The sequence below is a fragment of the Emys orbicularis genome, chromosome 7 (assembly GCF_028017835.1).
Source record: "Emys orbicularis isolate rEmyOrb1 chromosome 7, rEmyOrb1.hap1, whole genome shotgun sequence".
Lineage (NCBI taxonomy): Eukaryota > Metazoa > Chordata > Testudines > Emydidae > Emys > Emys orbicularis.
Window position 1 is genome coordinate 99,278,992 of NC_088689.1, and position 17,170 is coordinate 99,296,161.

Sequence of the window (17,170 nt, forward strand, 5' to 3'; positions counted from 1 at the left end):
GTGTTCTCACATCAAACCGCTACAGCCAGGTTCTCACACCATGGCTCCTTTGCCCCCCTCTAGTAATGGGACCATGTAGTGGCTGTAAATTACACCGCTAAAGCAGGGTAAAAAGGGGCCTTAGGCCCAGATCCTCAAAGGTATTTCAGCTCCTAACTTGCATTGAAAGTAAGGGAAGGAAGCTAAATACCTGGGAGGATTGGGCCTTGGACAGGGCCTAGCCTGAAACTCGGAGTACACCTCAGACTCTGAGTGGGGAGATCTGACTTAGGGGTGGCATATCTGTGACCTGTTGCTTTGCAAAGAGCTGTAACTCTCCAGTGCTTGTTTGAGTGTGTCTGTGGCTAAGAACTCCCTTTGCTAAGCCGGTGTTCCTTTCATGTTGCCCTTTAAACTAGAAGCCAGAGGCCCCTGCAGCCAGGTGGAGTGGGGGGGGTGTAAGCAGCTGGGTGGTTTGGGATAGCTGTGGCACTGCTTTTGGGGCCTAGGGTGGCCGGGGTGCAGTGCCCCACAACCTACCAAAGGGCTCAGACAAGAGGTCTGCACCTGGGCGGCCACCCTACAGACCCAGAAACAGGGACTAGAACCCAGTGGGGTTAGAAGCTTGTGGGACCCAGGATTGGGTCCGCTTCCAACAAACTGGAGAAAAGAGGACTGGGCTTGGTCTAGTTAAAGCAGTACAACACCCCACCCCTCCGGCTGGACATCATGATTGGGATATAAAGGTGCTGAGCTATTCCCCTACAGGAAGGGGAATAAGCTATTGCAGTCTAAGGCACCTTTCTACCACTATAACTGCCCACAGTAGGGCTTGTCTATATCTGTCCGTTAACCTCCCCCTCCCCCAGCTGACAGTCGTACTGGAACCAACTCTGAAGCCAACAAAGAAAAGGCACTTCCTAGCTGACTAAAGAGAAATAGCTTCTCCCAAATGATTAATAGTGATTAATAAAGTCAGTGCCCTCCTAGGTACTATTTCCTAGAACATTGTTTAATCTACTTGCCAGTAGCCTTGCTCCCCTTAGGAAAGTGAAAGTGTCTTTTTTTTTTAACTTTCCATTGACTGGCATTCAGTCTCTCAATCCTATATCCATGCCAGCGGTGCTGAGAACCTCCAGCTCCTGTACTTCATACAAGTGGGGGCTGCTCTGCACTTGTGAAAACCAGGTCACTTCCCCTCTCTGGCTACTCGCTCCTGTGGAGGGTTCAAGGGCTGGTTCGTCTCTAACTCCTGAGAGTTGGACCCCATGTAGGTACGGGGGAGGACATTTGCTCTTTTGCTGAGGTAGAGGGGACTTCACTCTTCAGAGCTCGTACTCCACTATCACGTGCCAGTATGAAATTCCGTCCCAGAATGGAGAGGGCACCAGTTTTCACACTGATCAAATAGCTCAATTAGTTTCTCCAGCCTGGCTCCTGAAGGGCTTCTGTGGATGAGGGAGGCTTGGAGGTGACAGCCATAACCAGTGAAGTGAAGAACGGCTGCAAATTTCCCTGCTACAGGTCATTTGTGATGCTGCTGTGTTTCTCTATGCTCACCACCTTGACTAGCTGCCTGGTTGTGCTGCAGCACCTCCTTCCAGCCCTGGGATGCAGAGGCATTTGTACTCATTGCATAGCACCAGCTAGGTGCTCTGCGGCTGTTGCAGCACCCTCCTTTCAGTACAGGTAGACAGTGAGATGTGTAAATATAGTACATCATCCACCAGCTAGGCAAGTAATGGGTGCTTTGCAGAATAAGCACCCCCACAAGGGTCCTTGCCCCCAATCTAATGCACATAGAAGCTCTGAGCTGTTGAGGAAGGGTGATCCCCAGTGTCTTGGGAGGAGTTAATAGCAGTGAAAGCAGAGGTGCCATTGCCCTCTCTTAAGGGATCTGGTGTCCTGGCCTTGATAAGGATGGCCTATTTGCTCTTAGCGCTATCCCTAGCAGCAGAAGAAGATTCAGAGACCTGTGATGACACAAACTAGGCTCAGACATGGACACCAGTGCAACTTCCCTTCTGCATTGGGATTCGTGCCACCAGCAGGGATGGCAGGAGCCTAGCTGGTGGGGTCAGGGCCAGTAGTAGCCAGCTTGGCTGTTGGAATGCACTGCTGCTGGGCTAATCCCCTTACCCCATCTAGGGTGGGGCCAGTGACTCTTTGCCCCCACGGTGGCTCATTTTCCCCTGGCTTGTGGGGGCAGCTTGCTTTCCCTTGGGCTTGGCTGGTCACCTGGCTTAGATGGGGTCCCACCCAGCTGTCCCATTTCGGGTTTGGCTAGTCTTCTCCATCTGACTTGTAAATTACTCTCTTTGAGGGGCTGTAATACCAGTAAAAATAACAGGAGTACTTGTGGCACCTTAGAGACTAACAAATTTATTAGAGCATAAGCTTTCGTGGGCTACAACCCACTTCTTCGGATGCATATCCGGACTCACAGATCGTGCCCACTCTTGGCCCCGTGCGGTCCGTGGGGGGTGCCCCTTTTAGTGAGACAGCCCTTCTCGGGGGTCCACTCTCTCTCGGGGTCCGGCCCCTCCACCTCCTGGATCCGCACCTCTCTGAGCCGCATCCGAAGAAGTGGGTTGTAGCCCACGAAAGCTTATGCTCTAATAAATTTGTTAGTCTCTAAGGTGCCACAAGTACTCCTGTTATTTTTGCGGATACAGACTAACACGGCTGCTACTCTGAAACCTGTAATACCAGTCTCCATCCCCAGGTGACGCTGTGGGTTCCTTTTGAGGATTCTTCTAGCCGACGGCGTTCCTCCTCTGTGATTCCTGGGTGTGGGATCTGTAATTTCACCCCTGTCGCCTAGGTGGCGATGTGGGAAAATCTAGCGCTGTGAGGGATTTCTCCTGGCTGCAGGACCCGTCCTCTTTGGTTTTCGGTAAGGGGGTGGACCTTGTAGTGAGTGCACCCAATGGAGATCAACGATGTGATGATTGGCCGCGACGGGACCCAATGGGCGCTGGTCCGTGGGAAGCAGGTACCGGGCGGGGCGGAAGAGGCGGCTGGACTGCTGGTGATGGGGCTGCTGACTATTCTGAAGAAGATGCGACAGAAGGAGCGGGAGCTGCGGCTTCTCATGCTGTATCCTTTTGCAGGGGGAGAGGATGGGCGGTACCAAGTATCGCGTGATAAAGGGGCTTCTATCTTTTAGATGTGGGAGCTGACGGCAGTACCAAGGAGTTGGGGGGGAGGGATGTATCCTGTGTGTCTGGGGTTTGGGCTGGACCAACAGTTCTGGGGTGTATCCTGTGGGTCTGGGCTGTACCGGGGTGCTGGGGGGAGGTGTATCCTGTGGGTCTGAGCTGTACCAACAGTTCTGGGGGGAGGGGGTGTATCCTGTGGGTTTGGGCTGTACCAAGGGGTTTGGGGGAACGGATGTATCCTCTGGGTATGGGATCTGGGCTCTACCAAGTGTCCTGGAGGAGTGCTATATTATGGGGGTGAGGGGGACCAACTGTCCTGGGGGGCTGTATCCAGTGAATAGAGGGGTAAATAAGGTTGTACCAAGCGCTGTGAGGGGCTGATGGAAGAGGAAGGGGCTGCGCTGGTCCCAACTGGGAGTTTCCTTTTTATGGGCTGATCCACCATCCAGCTGTGACACCAACATCCCTCCCCCCCCCCCCCCACACACACACACACTCTCTCTCTCATGTGGCTTTCCATGTTCTGAGCTGCCATCTCCTTGACCTGCCTCCCACAGTGGCCTAGACAATGCTGGCAAAACCACCATCCTGAAGAAGTTCAACGGGGAGGATATCGACACCATCTCGCCCACACTGGGCTTCAACATCAAAACCCTGGAGCACCGGGGGTGAGCGCCCAGTGGAGTGTCTGATCTATCCAAAGGCCCCAAAACCTGCCCAGCCCATCCATCCCCTGGAGAGGATTGTCCCTCCAAAGTCTGATTTCCCCCCGCCCCCCAGGGCAGGATTATCCACCCCTCCCCACACTGCAAACCCTCAGCCTCTGCTCAGCCCTGGTTTCAAACCCCCTTAGCCATAGGTGGTAGCACTGTGGGAAAGGATCTTGGGGTTTCAGTGGATCATAAATTGAATATCATGGTCTAGGTTTGCTTGGTCCTGCCACAGTGCAGGGGGCTGGACTTGATGGCTTCTCAAGGTCTTTTCCAGCCCTATATTTCGTGATTCTATAGTGTGCCCTTGGAGAGCTGATTCCCCTGCCTAATAGATCTCAGTAACCCTGATTCTTTACTCCAAGTTCTGTACAGATCCCTCACCTCATTCCCCTAACAGTTCCTGCTCCCCCTTGAGCTTAACCCCCTTCAGATCATGGGGGTGGTTCTTCCGCCTTCCCAGGCGTCACTTAGCCAAAGCAAGATGAGGCTTTATTGACAGATCCCCTGCCCCCCACCCTCAGCTCAGCCCCTTGCTCACTTTCTGTCACTCTTAAGGGATTTGGAGCCAAGAAGGTTTGGTCTCCCCAGAGCCAGATGCAGAGGGAACATCCCCTCCTTACTCCAGGATGCCTGTTTCCCAGTGCATGCTGGGATCTTGCCTGACTGCCCCTTTACCTCCACACTCTGTGTCTTTTTCTACTGCTCAGGTTCAAGCTGAACATCTGGGACGTGGGCGGACAGACATCCCTGCGCTCCTACTGGCGCAACTACTTTGAGAGCACGGATGGTCTCATCTGGGTGGTGGACAGCGCTGACCAGCAGCGCCTGCAGGTCTGCAAACAGGAGTTGCAGAGCCTCCTGGTGGAAGAGGTGTGAACTGCATCTATCCGGGGGGCAGGGAGGGTCTATATCGGGGGTGGGAGGGAGCTGTACCAATTCTCTTGGAGGGTGGGGGGGTTGTATCCTGCCAGGAAAAGTGATATGTATGGGATGGGTTGTATCAAATGTCTTGGGAGAGGCGGTGTAGCTTTTGGGCATGGGGGAGTAGGCTGTACAAAGTGTCCTTCAGGAGGGCTGTATACTGTGAGTAGGTGGGACAACTTCTGGCTGAACTAGGCTGGAGGTAGCTGGAATTTGGGTTGGGATCCCTGAGGGGCCTAGTTTGGTGTGGACCTGCTGGAGGCAGCACCTGCCTCTGCTGCAGAGAGGACCCCAACCCCCTTGCTGCCAGGTCCCCCAGGACTGAGAAACAGACCCCTGTCTGGGACAGAGGAGGAGGAGGTAGGCCTGGCTGCTGACTGGGTGGGAGGGTGCTTGAAGGGCTAATGGGCATGGGGGACCAAGACAACAGGGCCATGCAACTCACCCTGTGCTTCGTTCCCCACAGCGCCTGGCTGGAGCCACCCTGCTCATCTTCGCCAACAAACAGGACCTGCCGGGAGCACTGTCCTCCACTGCCATCCGGGAGGTGAGAGCCACTGGCCTGAAGCAAACCAGGGATATTGACTGAGGGGAGTGGGGTCTGTTGGTTGGAGGACGGGGGGCAGGGACTGGGAGTCAGCTCTTCTGTTCCCAGCTCTGGAAGGGGAGGGGGGTAGAAGAGTTACACCAGATGAATGACAGCCAGGACTCCTGACTTGTCTCCAGTTTATCACTGACTCACTGTATGATCTTTCCCCTCTCTGTGCCTCAGTTTTACCAGGTTGAGAGTAAGGGGCTAATCCTTCCCTCCCCAGGGCAAGGACAGGAGGGTGTGCTAGTGCTGGGAGATGTGGGCTGAGGACAGGTTTGGTCTTAGCACACTCAGGTAACTCAGCGTCGTCTTCCCTTCCCTTCAGGCCTTGGAACTAGACAGCATCAAAAGCCACCATTGGTGCATCCAGGCCTGTAGTGCCTTCACTGGGGAGAACCTGCTGACGGGGATCGACTGGCTCCTGGATGATATTTCCAGCCGGATCTTCACCACGGACTGACCATGCCCCAGAAGTGGCCCCCTCCTTTGTGGGGGGCTGCAGGAGTGGGGGTGGGGCTGCATCCAAGCTTTGAACAGAGTTCCCAGGACCATGTGGCTGTTGTTTCCATGGACCCTCCCATCATGCTTTCCTCCAACAGTCAGTCACCGGGACAGCAACTCCCCTTGGATTCGGCCTAGATCCCAGCTGCCCCCTGGAATGACGCATGGCTTAGTGCCCCTGGCCCGGGTCTCGTGCATGCGTTTCAGGGTTTGAGCCTCTAATGCTGGCAATCAATTGGACCCAAATGATGGGGGAAGCAGAGGGACCAGGCCATTTATAGTCACGGGGGTGGGGGCTGAGGCCCCATCAATGGAGCACAAGGCCTGTTGAACTGTGTGTATGAGTGGGACTGGTAGAGAGGAACTCCCCCCCCCCCCCAAAAAAAAAAAAAAAACCACCAACCAAACAACCCCACCTCTGTATCAAACATTCACTCATATTTTTCATCGCCTGCGCTAATAAAATCAGTGGCCTATGTCCCTGGCTGTGCCTGGATACCTTGACCTTGCGTGGGTTTGCCTTGTGGTTTTGGCTTATTGTGCCAGCTTCCCCTGAGAGATGGACTTCCCCTAGGGGTGGCTCTAGATGCCCAGCTACAGCATCTGTTTCTCACATGGGCTTAGTGATGCCCGTATATTTTTTTCCCTGTCTTAGCTGAGTTGCAGATGGGGGCAGGGGCACTCAAGAGGCTGGGGGGGCAGGGGGGGTGTTCTGCAAGGATCTCCCTCACCCTCCCACTCTATCCTGAACCTGCTGTGGTTTTAAGCAGAGAGAGATTCACTTCCTGTTCTTAACTGTTACTATGAGCTATTAAACAGCCCCCTCTGTCCCAGTCAGTGGTGGCTGCATCTCAGAGCCAAGCAAGGGATCACTGAGTAAAAAGCCCCTGCTCCCCACCTCAGAGGGGGCTACATCTCAGCACTGGGTGAGGGATCCCTGTAGAAACAGCTCTTGTGCCCCACCCCAGAGGCAGCTGCATTTTAGTGATTGAGAAAGTTAATCTCTGTCAAATACAGTTTAATAATTTACCTCTCCAGTGCATTTAATCTCATTGTGCTGCAGCAACCTCTCCGCTCACCCTCATTGTGCTGCAGCAACCTCTGGGATGGAGAAGGGATAGCAGAGCCATGAGAGGTGCTGTTTTGGCCAAGATCCCTGAGGCAGTGGGAACCCCTGGGCTGCTGCAGACATGCCCTCTGGTCAGCTGTGTCCTTACAGTGATGGCAAGACCTCAACTTTAAGGATGTACCTCAAAGATGCCCCCCAACGTTAAGGATGTACCTCAAAGATGCGAGGGCTGGAGCAGCCTGGCTGGGGTTGGAATGGGACATGGGGATTGAGGTTCCAGAGAGCATCAGAATTTCAAACCTTATTCCTAGCTCTTTGCTCTGCTTGTAAAGCCCATCAGCATTAGAAGGGTGACACCATTTTTCTCCCCATTCTCTATTTACCTCCATTATCACATAGCTTCCCCTGGCCCTGCCCCGTTACCTTCCACCTTCTATCGTATAACATTGGACCCTTTATACCTTACCCTGTAACCCAGTGGCTCTCAACCTTTCCAGACAACTTTGCTCCTTTCAGGAGTCTGATTTGTCTTGCGTACCCCAAGTTTCACTTCACTTAACTACTTGCCTACAAAATCAGACAAAAGTACAAGTGTCCCAGCACAGTTACTGAGAAATTGTTCACTCTCATTTGTACCATATAATTCCAAAATAAATCAATTGGAATATAAATATTGTCGTTACATTTCAGTGTATAGTATATAGAGCAGTATAAACAAGTAATTGTATGAAATTTTGGTTTGTGCTGACTTTGCTAGTGCTTTTTGTGTAGCCTGTTGTAAAACTAGGCAAATAACTAGATGAGTTGATGTACCTGGTGGAAGACCTCGGCATACTTCCAGGGCTATTCATACCCCTGGTTAAGAACCACAGCTGTAACCTGCTTCCTTTACCCCAGCTCTGTCCCAATTACCCCTTTGCCCCTGCCAGTTTTCCCCTCTGTACTCCTTTCCCCATTCCAAGCTCAATTCCCGCTTACCCTGCCTGTAACATGTGGGCACATTCCAGAGGAGCTCTTGACTCTTCAGCTCGCCTGCAGCCTTGCACTTTACACACGCTCCCTGGGCTGGGGCGGGGAAAGGAGGTCCGGCCCGTGTGCGTAGTGAATGTATGGGTGGGGAGGCGCCTACATTGCTTGCGCATGAGTAGTGGCTGTTCGACAAACCCACGCTCCCAGGCGGCAGTTGCTGCTGCTGGGGGGCTGGCTGCTGATGTGGGGGAGGGCGGGCTCAGGATTTAAAGGGGCCGCAGCCCCAATGGGAGGAGGGTGATGGCCTGCAGGGTGAAGGATGAGTATCAGCGGCATTACACGGTCACAGAGCCGAGGAGCCACCCCAAGGGCCACACCGAGTATAAAGTGACAGCCAAGGTGAGGGGTAGCTCCTGGGACCCTCCCCAGGGGGCTGCGCGTGGCCTCTTTAAGGCGAAGGGCCCTTCCTGCTGGACAGCAGGGGCTGCTGATACCCCCATGAAAGGGGGGCACCTCGCTTAGCCTCCTTAAGGAGGGAGCACCATGGGGCGAGACTTGTCCCTGGTACTTTTCAGGGGGAAGGACACTGTGCGTAGCCGCTTTAAGAGGTGGGGAGCTGCGTGTGGGCCTCGTCGGGTCTCCGTTTTGGGGTGTCGTGGGTGTGGCCCCTTTAAGATGGAAGCTTCCTGCAGGGGGAGCCTTGTGTTCGTGGGTCCCGTGAGACCCGCACGTGGGACTTGGCTAGCACCTGCCACAGCTCTCCACGCCCCAGGCAGGAGTGGCAGGTTTGTATAATTTTTGGTGGTGCCCAGAACAAGTCTAAGTCTTCCCCCCCCCTCCCCGCCTTGTAAGCCAATATTTTTTTTAAAAAGAATGTAAAAATGTGAGGGCTCTGGGGGTGGGGGCTCAGGGCTAGGGCAGAGGGTTGGGGTGAGGGCTGTGGATGAGGGGTTCATGATGCAGGAGGGGGCTCAGGGCTGGGGCAGAGGGTTGGGGTGCAGGAGGGGTGAGGACTCTGGCTGGGGGTGCAGGCTCTGGGGTGGGGCAGGGTTGGGGATGAGGAGTTTGGGGTGCAGGCTGCCCCAGGGCTGGGGCCAGAGAGGAGGACTCCCCCCAGCACTCTCCCCACCTGCAGCAGCCAGCTCTGGGGGAGGGGCCCCCCTCTGCTCCCCCAACAGCACACTCACCTCGCACTACTGTCACTGAACGTGCTCCTAGGGCCCCTCTCAGGTCCAGGAAGCCCCCTTGCCTCCCCTGTAGTGGGTGCTGGGGGGGCTGCCATCACATGTGCGCCTCCTCCCCTGCTGCTGCTCCTCTCTGGGGGTGGAGTTGCCCCTTGCCCAGTGTGGGGCAGGAGCGGTGACTGTAGGCGGGGGCCTGTGCTGGTGGAGGGTCCCGCTGGAAAAGAGAAGGGTCTGAGGCAGAAGGGCAGGGGCAGCCTGCCCTGGCACTATTGGATGGGGGGCGCTAGGACTCTGCGGCCACAGTTGATGCTGGGAGCCAGCAGAGCAGAGGCAGCGGGGAGCTGCAGGAGAGAGACCCAGCCCCAAACATTGCTGGAGCCGGGGCACCACAGGCCCATATAACTTGCTGCCCCTGGTCCCCTGCTATAAGCCCTAGGCACTGCAGATGTCGTAGGTCAAAGACATGTCCCACATTGCCCATGCCCCAGGGATGTCCCAGGTTAAAGGTACCTCCCATGCCCTGGGGATGTCCCAGGGGGGTGACCCCTGACACACCACACCCCGTGGCTGTCACATTTCCCACATCCTAGGCTGATGGCCCCTAGGCTGCTGGTCCCTTCATTAGCCCCGAACCTCCACATCTCCACCTCCCGTCTCGGAAGTTACTGACTCCTTGTCTCTTCCCTCCATAGTTTGTTTCGAAGACGAACCCAGAGGATGTCAAGCAGGTGACTCTTTTTAAACCCATCTGCTCATGCAGGGGAGGGGTGCGAAGAAAGGGTGGGAAGGAATCCATATCCATCCATCCGTATTCTCAAAGAGAGGGAGCAAAGAATTTGGGGGGGGGTGTCTCCACTCCAGGCTTGCCCACATGCACGGCTGCTCAGCAATGATGGGCAAAGTCCCAAAATTTGAGGTCTGGTGGAGCTGAGTTTTGGGGACGGTTTTGTCTTGGGGCTTTGAGTCCTATGGCAAAGGTTGCGGATTAGGGGCAGAGTGACTGAGGTCTGGGGGTAAAAAGCAGGGGGACAGAAATCCAGGAGTTTGACATCAAAGTTCAGCCTGGAAGGAGCTGAGTCCATAGATTTGTATTTGGGGGTTTGAGTTGAAGGGTTGCGGTTTGGGGAATAAGGGAAGGGTCCCTGGGACTGTGGGAGCTGCGGGGTTAGTGCACATCTGTGGCTAGTTAACTGGGGCACCTGGGGGGCTTGTGTCCTTCAGATCACGGTCTGGAAACGGTACAGTGACTTCAAGAAGCTGCATGGGGACCTGTCCTACATCCACCGCAACCTTTTCCGGCGCATGGAGGAGTTCCCCACCTTCCCCAAAGCCCAGGTCTTTGGTAAGGGGCTTCCCAAGGGGCGGGGGGGGGGGAGAACAGCCCTTGGAGCCTGATTCATCTGGGTTGCCCCCAGAGCAGTGGCAGAGAGAACTCCCCCCACACATACAGACGCACTCTGCTCCCCCCATCCCTCCACCTTTCCCCCCGCACAGCTCCCTCTCCCATGCCCAGCTCCCCCCATCCCCACAGCACAGCCCCCTACCCTACGTAGCTCCCTCATCCTCCCACACAGCTTCTTCCTCCCCACAGTGCTCCACAACAGGGGCACACAGTGGACCATACCATGTGAAGTGAATTGAGGTGGGATGCCCACCAGACAGTGGCAGGGGTGGGTGGGCTAGAATGTACCACAGGGCTAGAGGTGGAGTGGATGGTCTGTCTAGGGAGGGGGTTGTGCTGGAGGACCTATCCTAATAGGAGCTCTGACTTGCAGGCCGCTTTGAGCCCGAGGTGATCGAGGAGCGCAGGAAAGCGGCTGAGGCCATGCTGAGGTTCACGGTGCACATTCCTGCGCTAAACAACAGCCCCCAGCTCGAGGAGTTTTTCAGGGTACGTGGGGTAGGGCTGGGCTGGGCTGAGGGACCCCGGGGTGGTCAGTCCATTGCTGATGCATCAGGCTGCTCACACACATGGCAGTACCAACGGCCCACGCAGTTGCTCTACACCTCCCTTGAAAAGCTTGGGCTGAGGAGAGTCTCCCCGTCCCAGTGTACAGCAGAGACTCCTCTGAAAGATGATAGTCAGGACTGATTGGGTCTAGTGGGTTAGAACAGTGGGAGCCGGGAGTCAGGATTCCCAGGTTCTATTCCCAGCTCTGGGAGGGATGTGGAGTCTGGTGGGTTATGGGGGGAGCTGGTATCTGGACGCCTGGGTTCCCTTCCCAGTTCTGCCACTGACCTGCTATGTGGTTCTGGGCAGGTCACTTCCCCCATTTGTGCCCATCTTCCCCGCTGTGCATGTCAAAACATGTCTGCTGCCAGTGGAGAAGCACGAGGCTAATACCCCATCCCTGCCCCCATGGCCACACTAGCACCCCAGTCCCCAGCTCCTCCTTTACCATGCTGCTTCCTTCCTCCAGGGAGGGGAGGTAAAGAGGCCCCTGGAGGCCTGTGACCTACGCATCCTGCCGCCCCCTCTGATCCCAGTACCACAGGAGGGCACAGATGCCGGGGACGATGCTCAGGGATCTGTGGCAGAGCTGGGACTGCAGAGCCTGGAGCCTGAGCTGGAGCTGGAGCCGCACACACACCGAAGGGAGCAGGCGGAACTGCAGAGCCCAGTGCCCCTGGGAGCTGTGGGGGTAACGGGGCAGGAGCATAACGGGGGAGACGAAGGAGAGGAGACAGGTACAAGATTCCTGCTATTGATTTTGTGGGTTACAGCAGGGCGACCGGGAGTCAGGACTCCTGGGTTCTATCCCCAGCTCTGGGAGGGCAGTGGGATCATGTGGTTTAGAGCAGGGGGGCTGGGAGTCAGGACTCCTGGGTTCTATCCCCAGCTCTGGGAGGGGGGAGTCTGACTGAGTGACAAGAGCTGGGTTTTCTGGGTTCAGTTCCATGCCCTGCCACAGACTCCCGGTGTGACCTTGGACAAACTGCTTCCCCTGTCTGTGCTGCTCTTCCTCAGTCTACAAAATGGGGATAATTGTACTGACCAGCCTCTCAGCAGGGCTGCGAAGCATTAATTAATTGCTATAGGCAAAGCCTTTGACTTCCTCAGAGGAAAGGCACAAAAGAGAGGCAAAAATATTATTGCGCCGTTAAATGTTGTGTTGTTGATCTATAACATTCAGAAACCTTTTCCCCATTTTTATCATTTAAACCTGACCCTGGCTACCCAAACAGACCAACCTTGCGCTTACGGCAGGGGGAGCAGGAAAGGAAACTTGCCAGCTGAGTTTCAGAGCAGAGATTTGAGCAACTCTTATTTATATTGTGGGAGCATGAAGGGACCCCATTATGGGGTGCACCTTAGCAGGAGTATTAAGGTTGTACCTGGAGGACCCCTCTGTATTAGAGCCCCACTATGATGTGCACATTATCACCAGTATTGCGGTGGCACCTACAGGCCCCAGCTGAGCTCAGGGCTCATTGTGTTACATGGTCTCAGCCCAGAAAAGCTCATTCTCTAAATAGACAAAGGGTGGGAAGCAGAGGCACAGAGAGGTGAAGGGACTTGTCGAAGGTCACCCAGCAGGTCGGTGGCAGAGCTGGGAATAGAACCCAGAAGTCCTGAGGCCCAGCCTTGTACCCTAGCTATTGGACCATGCTGCATCTCAGTATATGTGAAACTGACCAGCCCGGTGATCAGCTCTCTAAAGTGGCATCGCTAAGAGCCACTCCCTAGTAGGGAGGATTGGAGGCTGCGATTGGGAATTAGGTCCCCAACTCCCAGAGGATTTTGACATTTAACACCTTTTACAAATCCCAGCCTTGATCTCCATGAAGGACGTTGCCCTTGCCAAGGGTTTGGTTTCCAAAGGCACTGACTGACCGTGGCTCTGATTGGGGCAGCAGGCGCTTCAGAATCCCAGGCCGCCTCTTCTCTGCAGGCCGGGGAGCAGGATTAGGGGACAGTGCACCATGAGCACATGACATTCAGCTGCATCATGTGGTTTGTAGGTGGGGGAACGAGGGAGGATTCTGCTGCTACAGCAGGCGAGTCAGGAGTGGGGAAACAAAGAGCCATAGTCACAGCCCAGCACCAGGGAGGGACTGGACAAGAGGCAGCTCAGGGGCCTGAGCCTATAATGAAAGGCCTCACTTTCAGCGTTGGCCAGTGAAGATTGTCAGATCCCAGGCTCTATCCTGCCTCAGGCAGAGGCTCTTCAGCTGGCCCAGCCTAGATGCACTTAGCAGCACTATTCATATGATGGTGGTACCTAGAGGCTCCTAGAGGTGCTGTATTACACCATAGAGTACAGTACGCACAGGCCCTGACCAAGTTTGGGATCCCTCTGAGGTACACAATAGTAGTAGAATAGCATCTAGAGACCTCAGCTGTGATCTGTGCCCCATTACGGGTGTGCATTATTAGTAATATTATGGTAACATCTACAGGCCCCATCCAATATTGGGGCCTTATTGTAGTGTGTGCATTAGTAGTATGGTCACAGCCAGAGGCCCCAGCTGAGATCAGGGCCTCATTATGGTGTGTATTATTAGTAGCATTACAGTAGCACCTAGAAACCAGCTGAGATTTGCACCCCGTTATAGCATGCACATTATTAGTAGTAATATCGTAGTGCCCACAGGCCCCATTATGGTGTGTGCTTTATTATTAATCATACAGTAGCATCTAGAGGCCCCAACCAAGCCTGCGGTCCCATTTTGGTGGGTGCATTAGTAGTAGTATTACATTAGCGCCTACAAACCCAGCGAGAGACCGTCTCTGCCCCAAAGAGCTCACAGACAAACAGTGACTCTCCCGGTTGTATAGATGGGGAAACTAAGGCCTTGAGCGCCAGACCCTCAGCTGATGGTGGGGCTGCTCCCTGGGCAGGTAGGCAGGCTGGCTCCTTAGGGTGGGGTTCAGTTCAGACACCCACACTTTCTCCTGTGCTTCTTGCCTGGCTCACAGGAGACCCTGCACTGGCTGCTAAATCCGAGGAGGATCTGGATCTGCTCTTTGCCTCGGTGGGGGAGGAGAAGGAGAGCGGGTCACCTCTCCACGGCCCCCTGTCTAACCAGGACCTGGCCCTCTTTGACCCCTTCATCAAGGAAGGTAGGAGGGGGTTAGATGGGTCTGGGTCATCTCTAGGGGACGCCAGCTCTGATCCAGTCCCAGGGTGGGAGCACTGGCTGGCTCAGGGGAGTGGGAGATGGAGGCTTTCTCCTCTAGGAGCTGGGCAGGCTCAGGCCATTTGGACGGTGCAGGGGTGGGAATCTTGCCTGGTGCTCCCCATAGTGGGAGGGGGAATGGAGGGTTTCAGTCTCATGAAGCCGGCATGGGGTCCCCGCTCCCTTCTAACATGCCTCCCCCCCACACACATACACTTTGTGCTTTCAGAGCAATGCTCAGCCAGCCCTTCCCAGGGGGCCATGTTGGCCGTGGGATCAGAGCTGCTCCCCGGCCAGGACATTGAGCTGGCAGCTGATGCCCTGTGGGACCTGCAGATCTCTCAGCCTGCAGAGCAGGAGGCAATACAGGGACTGGACCCGGGAGGGTACCTGGCAGTGGCCACTGAGGAGATCACACTGGCCTTGAAGAGAGAAGCAGCCAAAGACTACGCAGGGGCCCTCTGTGGCTACCGCAATGGGGTGGACATCCTGCTGAAGGGGGTGCAAGGTACTTGGAGGGGTGGGGGAACCTCTTGGTCTGACCTCATTGCTAAACCGGTACCCTCCATAGCATAGAGGGGAAAGTGAGGCACAGAGAAGGTTAGTGACGTCCCCCACAAGGCATGGCATGAAGTCTGCAGCACAGCCAGAGCAGAACGCAGGAGTCCTGGCCCCCAGCCCCCTGCTTTAACCACTGGACTCCACTCCCCTCCCAGAGCCTGGCATCGAACCCAGGAGTCCTGACTCCCAGCTCCCTCCCCTACTCTCCCAGAGACGTTTGTGTGTCACGGCAGCTGTTAGCCCCCTGCCCCTTAGTGTCTGCGTTCGGAACCCTCCCTCCCGTCAGCGGTGTCGTACCTCCATCGATCACCCCCCCACCCCCACAGAGCGGAGTCACAGGCCTTGATTCCATCAGGCTGCACTTGGCCCCCTCTCTAAAGGGGTGTGTGTGTGTGTCCCCTAAATCACCCCAAGCAGGGACTTGGGGCAGCTCTCACAAGCTGCAGTGGAACAACCCTCCCCACGTCACAGCCAACCTGCTCGCTTGCAGGGATGTGAGAGGGGATTGGCCTGGGCCAGCGCTGTTATTACCAGAGCATTGCACCCTTCATGGCATAGGTAGGCCAAACTGTATAGCCAGTAGCCCCTCCCCATTGCTGGCCAGCCCCTCATTTGCCCCACTGTGTCCAGCCCCCTGCCCAGACAGGGCCCTTGACCATTACCGCCCCTCACACCCGCCCAGCCCCTCCTCCCCCAGCTGGACCCCTCACCTCGATCCTCCATTAGCATGTAAGAAGTTGGATAAAACAGAGCTTGGCCTGCATGAGCAGTGAAGCATATGGCCCTCTGGTGAGCTACTGCCTGTGATGTGTGTAGGTGGCAGCAGAGGGCACCAGAGAGCCTCTCCCTGCCGCACCAAGCGGACCGATTTCTAGTGAAAATCAGGGTTTGCTTGTCCCCAGTTCAGCAGGGTGCTGGCACCTTGACCGTTCCCAGCGATTCTGGGAAGTGGTCAGTTTTCATAAGTTCCCACATTCCAGCCAGACAAAGAGAGGCCCCGAAGTTCAGTGTGGCCCTCCCTTCTCCTGACCCGTAACCACTAATGAGGCTGCATCTGGTTGCCCCAGTCCTGGAGCAGGACCCCAGTGTGCTAGGTGCTGCACAACCACAGAACAGGCAGTCCCTTCCCCAAAGAGCTCCCCAGCTGCAGCTGGGTGTTGCCAATAAACCAGCCACCCTCAGCCTGCTGTCAGGAGGGAGGAAGATCCAATATTAAGGTTACCCAGGGTGTGAGATTGATCCTGTCCCTTTGCCAGGGCTGCCACTTCCTCTCTGGCTTAAGCACAGATTTTGCTGTGGCTTTTTGGCCATCTTTTCCCTTCCCTGATCCTTGAGGGCCTTTTGTTTCCCCAGGGGGTTGCAAATTAACTCAGGCTACCTAACAGCAGTGTGGATCCTCCCACATTTAGTCTGGGCTGTGGTGGCCAAACAGGTCGGCGTAAAGAACAAACCCACAGCTGCTTTCTCGAGATGTCACTGAGTTTGGAGGTCTGAGTCTTGGTCCTGAAATCCCTGGTCCTCAGCCCAGACATGCACCAGTCCATTGGGACCAGCTGGCAGCATGCTGAGACAATGTCTCCTGGCCACCGTTCTCCAAGAGCAGGTCTTCCCTGTGGAGTTAACTCTGTGATTGCATGCAAATTGTTAGCCTCACCTCAGTTGATGTGTCCCCCCCGCTCTTGGGAGGTGCTAAGATTTCAGGGAGGCATCCCATAGTCCTTATTACCACAGCAAGCTGAGTGGCTGTGATCCTTTTCTAGTGAATTGGGGGAGAACCTGTCTGTCCTTTACAGGCACCTGGACAGGGAGGAATTGGGGGAAGGCACTGAAGGATTAGCTGCCCTCGAGCAGCACTAGCAGTCACCCTGCCCTGTTGTTGTGCTAGCAGCTGGAGAGACAAGGCCTCAGTGTCATACGTTTCACTGCAGGGAGGAGTCGGCCAGCACCATAGCTCAGTGCAGGGAGCTGGCTCATTGCTTACAGTCACGGGCACATCTGTTCATTTCTCCTCTCCCTGCCCAGGAGACCCTGATCCTGCCCGCCGGGAAGCAGTGAAGAAGAAGACAGCCGAGTATCTACATCGGGCCGAAGAGCTGGTCCAGCTGACCCATCTCCAGCCATGAGCCAGGATCTAAGTCCCCTCCCTGCCCCCAGGGCATGGGGCTGAGCTGAGATCTGAACCCCAAACTGCCTTTCCAAAAGGATCTAGGGCCAACACATTCACATACCAGTGACTTAGCTAAAGCCCTTCCCTCATGTCCCCACTGGGCTCAGAAGCAGGACTACAGGCCCCGGCTAGAAACACACCACTCACGGCGCCTCCATGGTTTGCTTTAACGCAGGGCTGTATGGTGAAGGGGGGAAATCTCTCCACACTACTAAAGATGTTTGAGTCTATA

General features: G+C 55.4%; 2 protein-coding genes across 3 annotated transcripts; both read left to right on the forward strand.

Annotated features, from left to right (window-relative positions):
- The first annotated feature begins 2,960 nt into the window (after positions 1–2,960).
- On the forward strand, positions 2,961–6,362 carry ARL2 (ADP ribosylation factor like GTPase 2). Of its 2 annotated transcripts, none has more exons than XM_065407698.1 (5): positions 2,961–3,078; positions 3,698–3,808; positions 4,561–4,723; positions 5,241–5,321; positions 5,692–6,362. In XM_065407698.1, the coding sequence occupies exons 1-5, from the start codon at positions 3,014–3,016 to the stop codon at positions 5,824–5,826; spliced, it is 555 nt and encodes a 184-aa protein (XP_065263770.1). In that variant the 5' UTR covers positions 2,961–3,013; the 3' UTR covers positions 5,827–6,362. The 2 variants fall into 2 exon arrangements, with proteins under 2 accessions (XP_065263770.1, XP_065263771.1); XM_065407699.1 differs by having other exon boundaries at positions 2,983–3,108.
- A 1,843-nt stretch (positions 6,363–8,205) lies between these two features.
- On the forward strand, positions 8,206–17,170 carry SNX15 (sorting nexin 15). The gene is made up of 7 exons (XM_065408336.1): positions 8,206–8,304; positions 9,782–9,817; positions 10,311–10,431; positions 10,865–10,980; positions 11,510–11,596; positions 13,971–14,154; positions 16,794–17,170. The coding sequence occupies exons 1-7, from the start codon at positions 8,206–8,208 to the stop codon at positions 16,892–16,894; spliced, it is 744 nt and encodes a 247-aa protein (XP_065264408.1). The 3' UTR covers positions 16,895–17,170.